Source organism: Saccostrea cucullata, unplaced genomic scaffold (assembly GCF_032062105.1).
Source record: "Saccostrea cucullata isolate Sc308-1 unplaced genomic scaffold, CSIRO_AGI_Scuc_v1 ctg203, whole genome shotgun sequence".
Lineage (NCBI taxonomy): Eukaryota > Metazoa > Mollusca > Bivalvia > Ostreida > Ostreidae > Saccostrea > Saccostrea cuccullata.
Genome location: NW_026925998.1, coordinates 159,872 through 173,708, shown reverse-complemented (window position 1 = coordinate 173,708; position 13,837 = coordinate 159,872). Strand labels below are relative to the sequence as shown.

At 30.2% G+C, this 13,837-nt stretch overlaps 1 protein-coding gene across 1 annotated transcript; it reads right to left on the bottom strand.

Annotated features, from left to right (window-relative positions):
* Positions 1-361: 361 nt before the first annotated feature.
* Positions 362-13,531, bottom strand: LOC134270341 (allatotropins-like). Its single transcript, XM_062752562.1, has 4 exons — positions 13,262-13,531; positions 8,471-8,662; positions 1,002-1,093; positions 362-867 (listed from the first exon to the last, which is right to left on the bottom strand). The coding sequence occupies exons 2-4, from the start codon at positions 8,653-8,655 to the stop codon at positions 821-823; spliced, it is 324 nt and encodes a 107-aa protein (XP_062608546.1). The 5' UTR covers positions 8,656-8,662; positions 13,262-13,531; the 3' UTR covers positions 362-820.
* Between the last annotated feature and the right edge of the window lie 306 nt (positions 13,532-13,837).

The window sequence follows — 13,837 nt, the reverse complement described above, 5'->3', positions numbered from 1 at the left end:
AATTTCTATGATTTAAATTTCAAGAGCTATGTTTATTACTTTTTCTTTAATAATATTTTTATTTCCCCTTTCTTTAAGAGTACAGATTATCATAACGTCAAAAGCACACTGCAACGACGTCAACCTACCTATCACTTGCAAAATCGGTTAAAAAATCAGTTATATCAAATTGTAAGTACATTTTTATATCTACAATTTCTTAATTTTGTTTAATTTTAATAATTAAGCGAATTTTAATTGCATTAAAACAATAAATACTCTTCATTTTACTATGATGCGCGAAATATATATTGCGCAATGGAAACTATAGTCCCCCTTAAGTTGAAATGTAAACAAATGAACAAATAAAAAAAGACGAAGACATTTATCTGCAGTTTATTACACATTATAGCTAACAGAGACCAGATAAATTGCACAAAATAAAATAATAAACTTAAGTAAATGTATATGAAACCCTTTTTGAAATGCGAATTAACAATGGGACCGTATATCGCATTAAAAGGGAGTTTACAACTCTAATATCTAAGCGCACGTTTCACAAATATTGATAAGGAAGAGCATTATTTTGGTCAAATTTAAAATTTCTTAAGAGACAAAGAAATGTTATAAATTGTAATCATTAAAGATTTAAACAATACAAAATATTACAAAATTAAATATCACACTTTCCAAGCCCTTAACCAATTAGTACCTTTCATGTTTCAATGTTGTAAGATATGTATATTTGCATGTTGTCTTTGTCAGCTTATAATGTCTAGCTGCACTGTATTGCTGAAACTGATTACGGTCAAGTAACCCCCTTTGATATCAGGTATAACGGTTAGCTAGTGGGTCGCAATAACTCCGTAGTAGAAATGACTCCATCCCCTGAAATCAAAGAAAAGTATCTCAATTGAATATAAATAATTTATAATTGCCTTTTTATATCGACTTGAGAGAGAGTGAGAGAGAGAGAGAGAGAGAGAGAGAGAAAGAGAGAGAGAAGGAAAGAGAGAACCTACCATCAAGATCTATAAATTTCTTCACTATCGCTCTGGCTAATTCTTCGCTATCTAATATATTCGTCGTTAATTCGTCAACTGTCATTAGATCCCTGAAAGTGAAAGGAAAAGGAAGTAAGAAATTGAATATAAACTCTTAAATTACAAATATAACGCAAGATTGTCGACAGAACCTGTTATATTTATAGTACACTTTATGTTTTTAATACAATCATGTAGTATCAAGAAATGAATTAAAAAAAAAATAATACCATTAAATATCAGTTATTTATGATTGACAGCATCACTGAGTAAGAGCATGAATGAAATGACTAAATCTAACAACATTAGATTCAGCTTCTAGATGTATTTATATTTCTATGATTTATAAGGTGCACTTCACAATGACAGTGAATCAGCTTACAACGCACGAGCATTGATAAGGAAAACAGATGAAAACAAATTCAGTTCCAGATTTACTTTAAAAATATTGTTCATAAAACAATATTGATAAACCAAGTAATCTCTACGAAAACTTCATCAAAAAATGTTTATTATTTTTCCTGAAATTTGATGTTTCTTTCTGATGTGTCTAGTACAATATATTGCTCTTTTAACAAAAATTATTAGATGAAATTGATTTACTACAATTTAGCTATTTTCAGCGATAATGAAGACTTCAGACGTCAAATATCATGACCGTAATTCTGTATTAAGTCCAAACGGAAAGAAGGGGAAAACCATTTGGTGATAGTTATCACGAGAACATCCAGCAAAGAGACGACTCCAAGAAATACCACACAGCCACTTAATGGCGGCTAAAGATATCAGTGACGTCACGGTGTCTTCGAAATCAAACGGAAGTAAACCAAAAAGGTTATGTATTTGTCAATATCAATTCCTCGACTTCAGACATCCTTTTTCCTTCTTCAAAGTTCAGTTTATCCACCCTTTAATCTTTATTGTCGTCAACCTTAAACTGATGTCCATACCTGAACATTTTTAACGATCTTTTGATGGCAGTGGAAAAACAATCAAGTCTTTGATGGTAATTATAGATATTACAAAGACTTTCCATGCGCAACAAATTTAAAACGATTACCAGAAGCTCAAGGTTGAAAGAAATCTCTTGTAAATATAAAGATTGTTGCATATGAGAATTGGAAAACAAAGTAAACAATGAAAAAAAAGGCATCAATATTTTGGGGGAAGCTACATATTACAATCTATTTGCCAACCTTTTCCAAAACTACTAGATGTATTAAAATAATATAAATATATCAATAAAGACTGCTTATTCGATATTATTTTTTTCCATTTATAACTCAGATCATAAGGGGAATTTACCAACATCTTATGCATATTACAATTACATACATTAATGTCCTTTGCATATGGTTGCTTTTAAAAGCACAATGCGATGTGAGTATTTCTTGGAAAAATGAATATAGATTTCATTCAAAATACATGTGGTAATAGAAATTGAATGCCACTCTTCTCTTTCACCCCCTACTTCCAGAAGTTCGTGTTTCCTCTGTTCACAATTTCTTTTGTTTAAATGGACTTTTGAGCATGCATACTGTTCGTTATCTTTAATTTAGTTATTTCATTAAAAGGTGTAACGATTTAAATACTACCGGTGTATGTGATTAAATAAAAATCGAAATGTAGTTGTCAGTAAAAAAAAAAGTTTTACCTTAATTTAGGCTGTCTCATTCATGAGAAATAAACAATGTCAATAATGTTTCTATCTGCTAAATGTTTTCATACCTTATTGAAAATGTTTTATTATTGGAACAAATTATGTCACCGTACACAAAGAAAATCTCAAGTTTTTTATTACCAAAGTACTATTTCATTGTAAACTTCTAAAATTAACATCTAGAAGATTTATGACTTTTAAATGTCTGTAATTGGAACAGAGGAGTAAATTGCTACTTCCCAAACTCATTTATTTTCTTGCAATGAATGAAATGAATGAACCAGCAATAAGAGAGATATTTTTTCTACATATAGTTTATTTGAGGCCTATTAAATGCATTCCACAGAGTCAATTTACCACATGAAAAGATAAATCTAGGACCAAACATTGTTCACAATGATCTGTACATTGAAAATTTAAATTAGAAACTTCTTTTTTAAATTTGGAAAATCAAAATCATTTTATACCCACTCCTTAATATAGTAAGATAATTTACAAATGTCCATGCAAATTACATAGTTGCAGATATAAAAGAATTTTTAGATTTATATATTCATATGTACTATGGAATATATTAACGTTTTTAATATTAATTTTATAATTTCTTGGCCAAGTATTTTCACTTTTTAAATATTATCTTGTCAAAAGAGATAAAGATATGCTGTTAAGTTGGATTACTATACACATAAAATCACCAGGGGTACACCCTACCATCTTAATTAAAGTTAGGCAAAGATAGAATAACAGAAAAGCAGTAATTATACAGGCTTTGTTTATAAATATATCAACAATAAACTAGATTGCTTATTGATACAGATTATTAATTTTTAAACAGATTTTTGCAACAAATTTATCCTACAAAGAGTACACTTTTGTTTTAGACTTATTTGCTTGATACATGTATGCAAAAAACCGGCACATTATTATGTTTTTGAATCGTTTCAGTTTCAGATATAAAATTTCACTGATGAATAATCAAAGTATTCGAATTATTTTCTGATTTTTTATGTGACATTTATTTTTGCTTTCTTTTCGTTGTTTTTTCTCTCTCTTTTTTCATTAAAAATAAAGTTATAAATAATAATAAAAATACTTGTTATTTATATTGTTTGATATTTTTTCTGATAAATACTAAAGAGTCGATGCTGTTAAGTTAAGTGACTATTTGTTGTAATTTGATCTTTATATCACCCATTTACACCGTGAGCCAAACATAAACATAATCTGTGACATAAATATAACACATATGCATGCATATGCTGCACCGTCAAGTGTAATGTTTATAAGTTAATTCATGGCCGAAAAGGACTGTCTTACAATATTTGTGTTTCAATTAAATGCCGAGTGACTTTATAAAAACGTATGCAATCACACAGCAAAGCATGTTATCCCATTAAACATAGGAGAATATCAATGAATAAACAAAAAATGCTTACAAACCTGAATCCCGAATATTAATTTGATGATTAAAATATACATAAATATATATGATTTGGGCTATTTTTGTCCCCCATTCAGAGAGAAATTTGATCTTTACAATAGCTATTTTTGTGACTGAAATTGAAAAATATTTGAGGGTTGTCCCAGAAAAACGCGAACATTTTCAAAATCTTTTGTTTCACTAAGACTATCAACTTAAAAATTGGCTTAAATCATAATCAACATTTTTTGAAAATGCTTGAAATTTTCAATGAAGTATCTCTATAAACCACATTCTCCTCTCAAGTAAACGAATCTAACAAATTAGCTGTCGGCGCAACACTGACGACGCCAAAATGTTGCTTTTAGTGTTTGTGAAATTGTTCTGGAAACTGTGCCTCAAATAAAATTCATTTAAGGATAAATTCGGCAATGTATGTAATTTTCTTTTAGTTACTAAGTTAAACATCTCAAATACTATAGTTTTACCTAAAGATTGCAGAGTTAATTCTTTTCATAGACAGTTTGTTTGATCGGATTGTTTGATAGCGGTTTTTAAGAAGGCTTTTGGCAGGCCTATGATATTTTGTCAAAATAACAAAAAGACCATTTTCCAGCAGCATGCAAAAAATTATTAGTTTTGGTGGAATAGTATTAATATTAATATTCTGGAACAACCCACGTACATATAAAAGCCTAAATTAGTGTAAATTATCTTAGGTTCATTACTTGGAAAATTCTTATCACTTCTCAATATTACGCGATATGTAGTGATATCGAACAGTATTAGATCTCGTAAGTCCATTAAACATTACAAAATAGGCGCGAGTAAACCCGGACCTATAAAACAGAAGACGTGGGATCAGATGTCATGGAGATGTGAACATCCCATGCCGACCGGTCACACCCGCCGTGTGCTATTTTTCATGTCCGGAAATTACTATATGGATCTAATAAGTAAATACAATGATAGTTGCTCAATGTATAGTTATTAGTTATTAGTTAAATAACAAGCATGGATAAAAAGATCTTGTTTTAAAGATTGATAAACAAGATCTTCAAGCAAACATAAACTCGACACTTGATCCTTTTCACTCTTGACAATTACAGGTAGCAGTAACGAATTAGGTTTGATAAAGAGCAGAGTTTTATCAACTTTTCAATTGAAATCCAATTTGAATAAATCATATTATATTGAAACTTTTCATTACATTTGATCTTAAGCTCAGATGAAACTCAAATATTTACATCACAATGGAAGTAATACTAGCCGAAACATGGCAAAAAGGCATATCAGGCTGTCCGTACCCAAACATTAATACGGGACGAATTGATTGGATCAATATAATGTTTATACCCCCTTATGTGGATATCGAAAAACAATTCACTGGATCAATTAAAGGTGAAGAGATTGAAATTAGTGTCGTTAAATATTTGATGGAAACTATCGCTCTTAGAACACATATTTAAAATTAGAGACTTTCTAGCCGTATTTTCCATTTAGATACTTGAAATATTGGTTAACTTTTGTTTGTCTAATGAGAACATTTGAACGGACACATGATCCAGAAATTTTGTTTTTCCTAATGAAAAAGCAGATTGTTCTAGAATGGGATTCAATACAACGACATTTGTAATTATTATCGAAGCATCTTTTTAAATGAAATATAGAGAAACAGCGATATGTACTCATGCTAAAAAAGCACTGAAACAATACCTAAGAGCAAATCTCTGAAAACATCAGAGGTGGGACCAAGAGCCATGGGGGAGTAAGCATCCCCCGTCGACCTTGTACTTTGTACAGTAGTGTTGTCTACGGTGAATTTTGGAACCGAAACGTGATTCAGATTCTCTCTTTCTTAATCAGAAAGCTTTTACACAAAACGAAGAAATGTGTTCAGTAGAAATAAAAATTAATTTTAAAAGGCAAAGCAACAGACCAATTTCATTGAAAATCCTTTTTGCAGATAAAAATAAGTGATTAAAAACAACTATAGACAAATTATTTGTAGTAATAAACTGATTAAGAGAGGATTAACGTGCCAGACAGGCCCATTAGGGGCGTAAATTCTAAGAGACATTGCGTGTAATATTTGTGGTATGATATAGACCAAGTATAGGAGTAATACACTGTAAAATATCAAACAGATAGACACAAATATAAAAAATTGTTAACATACTATGTTATAGCATATTTTAGAAAAAATGCATATCAAAAACGGATTCTCAAAATCATTTGAGTAAAGCTCTGTTTAAATTTTAAAAATCTCCAATTTTTTCATATATCTAAAGTATTCTTAAGCAACACCAGAACCTGCTTCTTTTTTATTTGCACTTACAGGCATTGATCATGGTAACTTAAAATCCAGGTTTTTGATATTAGAAATCTGGTTTTTTTAAATAATCAGAATTTGGAAATTTTCAAATATTGTGATTGGTCATTGAAATCAATCTAACCAGGTCTTCTTACAAACTGTTGGAAATACGATGGACACTAATGGTGCTCCTTTATAAGCTGACCTGTGTTTATATTCATACGAAGTAGAATTTATTATTTTTTTTAAATGCTACATAAAAACACTTGCTGTGGTCTTAAGTCAGCATTCAGATATACCCTATATTAACGATTTTTTTTTTAAATTAACATTCGTATCTTCCATTCAATTGTTGACTAAATATATCCCAGTGAAAATTAAAATTAAAGACATTATAGAGTCTGCAGATTTTATTTCTATGTTGATGATAAACGGTAAGGACAAACTAACATTTAATTTAAATGACAGCTTCTCAAACGCCAACGTTCCTTATTTATAAAGCATTATTTCTTTTTAACCTGCAAATGGTGTTTACATCATCCATATTCAAAATTATGCTTTGAGTTCAACAATTTCTTGGACACGTAGGCTACTGGTAGATAAGATAATGTTACAGAGATTTCAACAACCCATTTTAAGTCAACATTTTGTAAATTCTATTTTACTTATAAAAACCTTGATAACAAATATAACCTATCATGGGGTCGTATTTAGGCTGTTCATTTTCATTTCAAATATTGAGACTTGATATTTCAAAACAAACAATAGAATGCTGCGCATATCACATCATTCATAGGACTCTTCAATGCTTCAATGTACTCCTATACTTGCCACGTGAACCCACCCTGGAATTTCTGGAGGTCCCTGTTTTATTCACTTCACCTATTAACACTATTTGCTGATTTTTTTAAAATAAATCTTTTACTGTTCGTTATCTTTACTGATTTGATTTCTACTCATGTTGGGAAAAAATGATTTTCCTCAAGAGCTCCAAAGTCCTACGAACAGAAACAATACACTTAGTTCTACATACGTTTGTCAATCATTTACATGTACGTTCATTTTTATATAAAAAAAAAATGTTGAACTTTTATACCTCGAACACGGATATCTCATATGCTAAGGATACGTCAAATTGTGTTTGTAAAACTAATATATAATTTTTAATTGCCAAGTCTGAAAGAGGCTGAGGCACATAAAAAGAAAATCTTCCAATATATAACACTTATGGAGTATCTAATTACATCTATCCATTATAACATCAGAGTAGTGGTTAAGTATAGAATACATTGTTGGCGATTTTAGCTCGGAAATTCAGACAAGATGAAACAAAACAATTGATTTGATCTTTCATTTGAATATCAATTTTTGCGTAAAAAGAAAGCAATAATAAATTCCCAATATGTCATAATCATATTAAGGTACCCACGATGTAAGTCTTTTGCTAGACTATCTCAAATTGGTTTCTGTTATCTGTAATAAAGTTTCATAAATATGTCACATCATTTTCGAATCATCTCCACTGCACTTTAAAAACCTGGACCTTCATGTATGACCTTTCAAATGTGAACTGGTAGGGAAACAGATCAAAACAATTTTCTTAATAACGAGAAAAATACTTTCTTTATCAGAATGAGTTCATTGTCTGAACCTTTCATCTTGGATGGATAAAATTAATGGTTTAATCAAATCAGGGCGAAGAAATATTGATGCTTTAAAATGTTGTGAACTTTAAGTTGACACTTCTACGTATTTGAAATCAATTGTATTTATTAGATTCTGAACAGCAAGGTTTCATCATTAGATGTTACTTTTGTGACGAAATCTTTTGTTTTTCTATGTTATTTACTGCTCAATAGGGTTAACTCAATAAAATCTCATTTATTGAATTCTTCTCAGTGAGGGTACAATAAAGGCTTAAATGATACTTCAATGACGAATGCTTAAATGATTTTACGTTCTGTCACAGGATATTAACACAATAAAATAAAAGAAATTTATTATCACTACTGCTTGGTTTTCGTGTTAAATAATGCTTTGGTTAAGGTACTTACGGGGTTTTTGTGAGATAAGTGTCGTATATATCTGTGTTTGCTCTTTTTCCAAATCCGTGTCCCATTCTGTCTACAATACTCTGTCTGAATCCTCGTTTTTGTCGTATTTTTGTGTTAGTTTGTGGGAAACAGTCCACTATCACACATATTGTCAACAACACTGTCACCAACACCACTTTTACCATCTTCTTTCTGAAGGAGAAAAACTAACTGTATAATAATAGTCTTACTACATGTTTGGAAAGGTATTATACGAAAGGGATTTGTCATATATATTTTTTTCACATTTTAATATGCACTAAAGAAACAAATAACAATCACGTTTTTGAAAGGATCTTATACTAGGCCAACTTGTCCTCTGTTGGATTTTAGCCATATTTTTCTTCTTTTCCCTAGGGACTCAACATAAACACTATTTTTTGTAATAAAACATCACCCTAAAGTGCCATTTACTATGGAATAAACTTTCGTTACAGAAACAAGTGCCTATGGACGTCAAGGGTTAAAACATGTCTCAGTGATGAGTCAAGAAAAGCATCAAATATCTGATATTTTGTCATGTATCATAGGACAATACATCAAAATGTTACAAGTCACAGAGTAAAATAGGAGGTTATGCGCCCCATTCTGTTGGGCTTATTAGATAAGTTGCGTTCTTTTATCTTTATTTTTCACGGGTTCTAAAGAGAGGTGCTTTTTATGGCAAACATTTTGAGGTGTATTTCATCATTCTATTGTAAAAAAAAGATTATACATGGCATATATTCAGCTATTATGTTTTTGGGATTGAGTTTGACTGATGATACGTTTTTAATTACAACATCTGGGTATTACAAAATGGCAAGAATTCAAAAGATAATTCCTTAAGCTTTTAAAATATTTAAGAATGTAAAATTATTCAATGATGAAATGTAGATTATCTAGTAAACATATTTTCAAAAAACCTTATTGTGTTCCCAAGTAGAAATTTATTTATTAAATTATCGGTGATCGGGAAATCTAAATAAAGTTACAAAAGAATACCAATTAATTAAATCATTCTCGAATGGATATTGATGTTTGTGTGTCAAATGACAATTTATACAGCTCAAAATCATATTGTATACTTCATCTGTGGATTTCAACATTTGTTAACCGCTTTAGCAAAAAATGTTAGTTCATGCTTCTAACCCCATGAGAAATTCAACACTATACTTTTTAAAGAGAATGACAAACCAGATAATAGTTGATAAATTGTGTAATAAAATGTGATCTGCTGTCGATTAAACCATTGACATTGTCAAAGCACACAAATGAAGAGATGGTATTTTATTCAAAAGGTGTTACCTTTCATGGAAAATCGACATATTTATTGCACATGATCGTTAAACCTAGTCGTATATTTTGCAACGAAATGAACAAAAACCAGGATGTTTAATAATGTATTATAAATCTGTTTTCATCTTATGTTTAGGATTTATTTTTTATTTAAGGAATTCCATTCCTAATAAGACCAAATTCTCTACCCTTAAATGTCCGTCAAGTACATAATACTCTGATATTTAATTAAAGCATTTTATAGTAGTAAAGGATTGCCTGCGAGAAAGTTTCCAAAATTTTATTGACGAAGCAGTAGTTAATAAACAAAGATTTCATTGAAATATATGGGGGGAAAGCGTTTTTTTAAAAATAAAAATTCATATGATATGAATATCAATAAACTGTGGTGGAAAGATGCATTAGAAACATGGGAAATAAAATGACAGCAATTTTTTAATCAGATAAAATTTCTAAAATTGAATTTTTTATTAATTAAAAATAAAGTAAAATAACTCTTACTAAAATTCAAGGTCATAAATAGGACACATCCCACTCTTACATGCTAATAGTAATCAATGGAATTTGTGTCTAAATAAACCAAGTATTCAACATCTACATATCTGTAATGTTATGTATTCAATCTCATTGAATCTGTTGCTATTGAATAACTTAATGTGATTTAAAGTTCTTAAAACATGTACGTTTAAAGACCAATAAATTTATCCATGTACTAGTAGCATCCTTAAAAGAGATGGGAAGAGAAAATCAACCTTGTTTGTTCATTCGATTTGCACTTTCTAAGGAAAGTTAAGAATTTGTTTTTCTTATTTTGGATCGCCTGTAAATCTTTTTCCTCATACAACTTTTATATTGTAAGCTTTAGCCAAATCATCTTTTAGAATGATAATGCCTTGAAGATGTTAAACTAATTTTTTACTCCCTGGACGAATGGGGTTAAAATATGTGTTTTCTGTGGGTTAAAATATGTGTTTTCTGTGGGTTAAAATATGTGTTTTCTGTGGGTTAAATTATGTTTTTTCTGTTCTGTTAAGACCAGGCTCCCCAGACATACCGATACTCAATACTCAAGAGGACTCTTTGTTTATGATTTATATTTTCAAACCGAGGTAAGGTACTGATAGATAAGTTAATGTTACAGGGATTTCAACATTCTCGTTTAAAGTCGGCATTTCATTTCTATGGGCTTTATAATGATCTTGTGTAACCTATCATTTGATCGTTTTTGGACTTACTTGTTTTATACACATTGCTAAGCCTTTGATTGTCTTCTGAATTTGACTACGGAATGTTACGTTTACTCTATCAATACACAGGGCTCAAGGCAGGTGAATCCGGTCAACAGGGTTTTGTTACCCCTCCTGGCCAGCGTATTTGTATTTCACCTCTAAATTTTCCATAGATCAGTGATTTATTTCCTCTTCACAAATTTGTATTGTTTAAAGATTTTTGAAATCTTTATTTTTCGTTATATATCTTCGCCTCTTTCATCTGAGATATAATGGATAGGTGAACACACGCAAAAAACAAAAAAACAAAAAACAAACAAACAAAAAAAAAACAAAACAAAGGAAGACACGTTATAAATTAAAGATACAGAGATTGACAAAGGTATTTATTTTACCTTTTGATTGAACATTAGTTCTATTAATTTAATAATTTAAGGTGTTTCACTTATGATTGCCCAGTTAAAAATTCATTATATTTATTAGAATATTTTACATGAAAAATATGGAGATATCGAACACTATTCAAGCTCAAAATTTCTTTAAACTATTCAAAATTGGAACATAGCAATCACGGACCTCAAAAACATCAGAATTGGGGTCAGGTGCCATGTGAACATCCCCTGCCCAACGGTATGTGCTAATCTCGGACAAAGAGCAAAATTAAATAAATCAGTAAGTTAAAAAATTCAATTCCAGATTTAAAATATTGCATTGAATAAAGAAAATTTGATTACGTCTCATTTTTCATAAAAACACTACGACATTTTTTTGATGTAATTTTAGATACTGATTTTTAGCCAATCAAAATCTTCGTGCGGGATTAGCACATACCGTTTCGTGGTTGAGTTCCACTTTCCACTCGGTGGACAGAGTTTTGACGCTGTTTACGGAGATAAATGAAAACAAAGACATGCATGTCGTATATGGTTGTGTAGATAAATTATCGTAAAAGACAATGGTATTAAAAAGTTTGCCAGTGCATTTAATCTGAAAGTGTAAATGAGTGCGTTTCTGTGGAGGGGGTATTTCGTGTAATTCGGAGTTAGATAGCTTCTGTTATTATTATACTATGGGTTAAAAAATCATTTCCGAAACAAGTGCCTGTGATTATTACAGAGAGTACAATGTCTTTCACAATTAAGGCGTCCCATGGATGCCATTTCCATGTCTTCTATTGGCCTATATCTAAAAGTATTTTTATTAGATCATTAATGTAATTTTTGAAATCTCTTCTGTGTTCGTGTTCCTTTGAGGAATTATTTATGTCAATGGACCACTTCAGAATAGACAGTCTTTGTAATATTTCTATAACATGTAGCAGGCTATTCGAAGAAACTCTACACTGAAAACCCATTTCGACTACATGTATACATTTGATACAGTCCTACAACTACACAATAATTGTATGCAATTTATAGTTTTTCAATTACTTTTCCGAGTAAGATTTGAAACACCTTTTCTTACTCGCTCATATGCTTAGTTTTATTACTCCAAGTAAATCCATGATCATATTTACGAATTAGATTTACAGTTAAGCTCAAAATTGCTTTTAAGTTTAATTTTAATCATGTTTATAAGGAAAAAAAAATTAATGAATATACACTCTTAATTAAAATGGTCATATTGTAGAATTACGTAAGTCTAGATAAATTTATTGAATACATTAATCTTACCTAATTTTATTTTCATCAGACGGAATGACGCAAGAGCATTTTCTTTCTGTGTATAACAAGAGAATGCTTCAGCATATATAATGGTTTCCTAGGTTATTGGTATATGTTGAATCAGTTATCACTTGCCATGTAATGCGATAGAAATGAACATCAAGTAAATTATCACCAGTAAGTTTGTCTATCACGTGTCTATATTTTATTATATTGGAACTTTAGGCGAGGTTTTGCAAAGAGAAATTAGAAATATGCTTCTTCGCACTGTGTATTATGGCAGACAATATTTTGCTTCAATCCATGTACCTCCCTGAAGAAGTAAGATTTAGGAGAAAATACAAAAGTCCTTATTTTGGCATTTATTTATTTATGTGAAGCATGCTAAAAGAATACAAGAACATCTTTGCCAATATATTGTTCAATGTCAAAGTTTATTATTTATTTTTTTTTTATTTTTAGAACAAAACTGATGAAATATGTGGTTGCAGAAATATCAAACTGTAATATACTCTTTAAAATATTTGATTTATATAAAACGTAGTTTTATTTCTAAGTATTTTTTTTTCAAAAATACTTACCTTTTCTGATTTTTGAGGTAGTTTTCTATAAAATTCGTGTTTCCTTGATTGAAAATAAAAATTGAACACAAGTAGTCGTCCACTGCTTTTCGAAAACGTTGCACACAATGCTTTATTTCTATATATAACGTTTAAATCATCCCCAATTTCCTAGTCCCCGGAACTTTTCAAAATGTTGGGTATCAATGTGTACCAAGGTTTATACAACACTGTTCCCAGCTCCCACGTTTTGTCTGTGACGTCACGCAATGCTTTCTCTGATAGTTTGGTCTGTGAAAACAAAAGTTACAACGTAACTAAAGGAGAATCATAGATCATTTGAATAATTAATACATAAATTAGATTCAACCAATAATCGAATAACTCCACCCTTAACAATTTCTATATTTGGACATGTACAGGTAAGAAACGGTCGGATATTGAAAAAAGATTTGAAATTTGATCACCTTCTCTATAAATTGTCCAGAAAGGGAAAGGTCTAGACGAGCAATTGGCGTATCGCTGTAAAGATATGAATAATGGTGTAACTAATGGGATGTTCTCTTGATATGTTCCTTAATATAAAACATTCAGAAT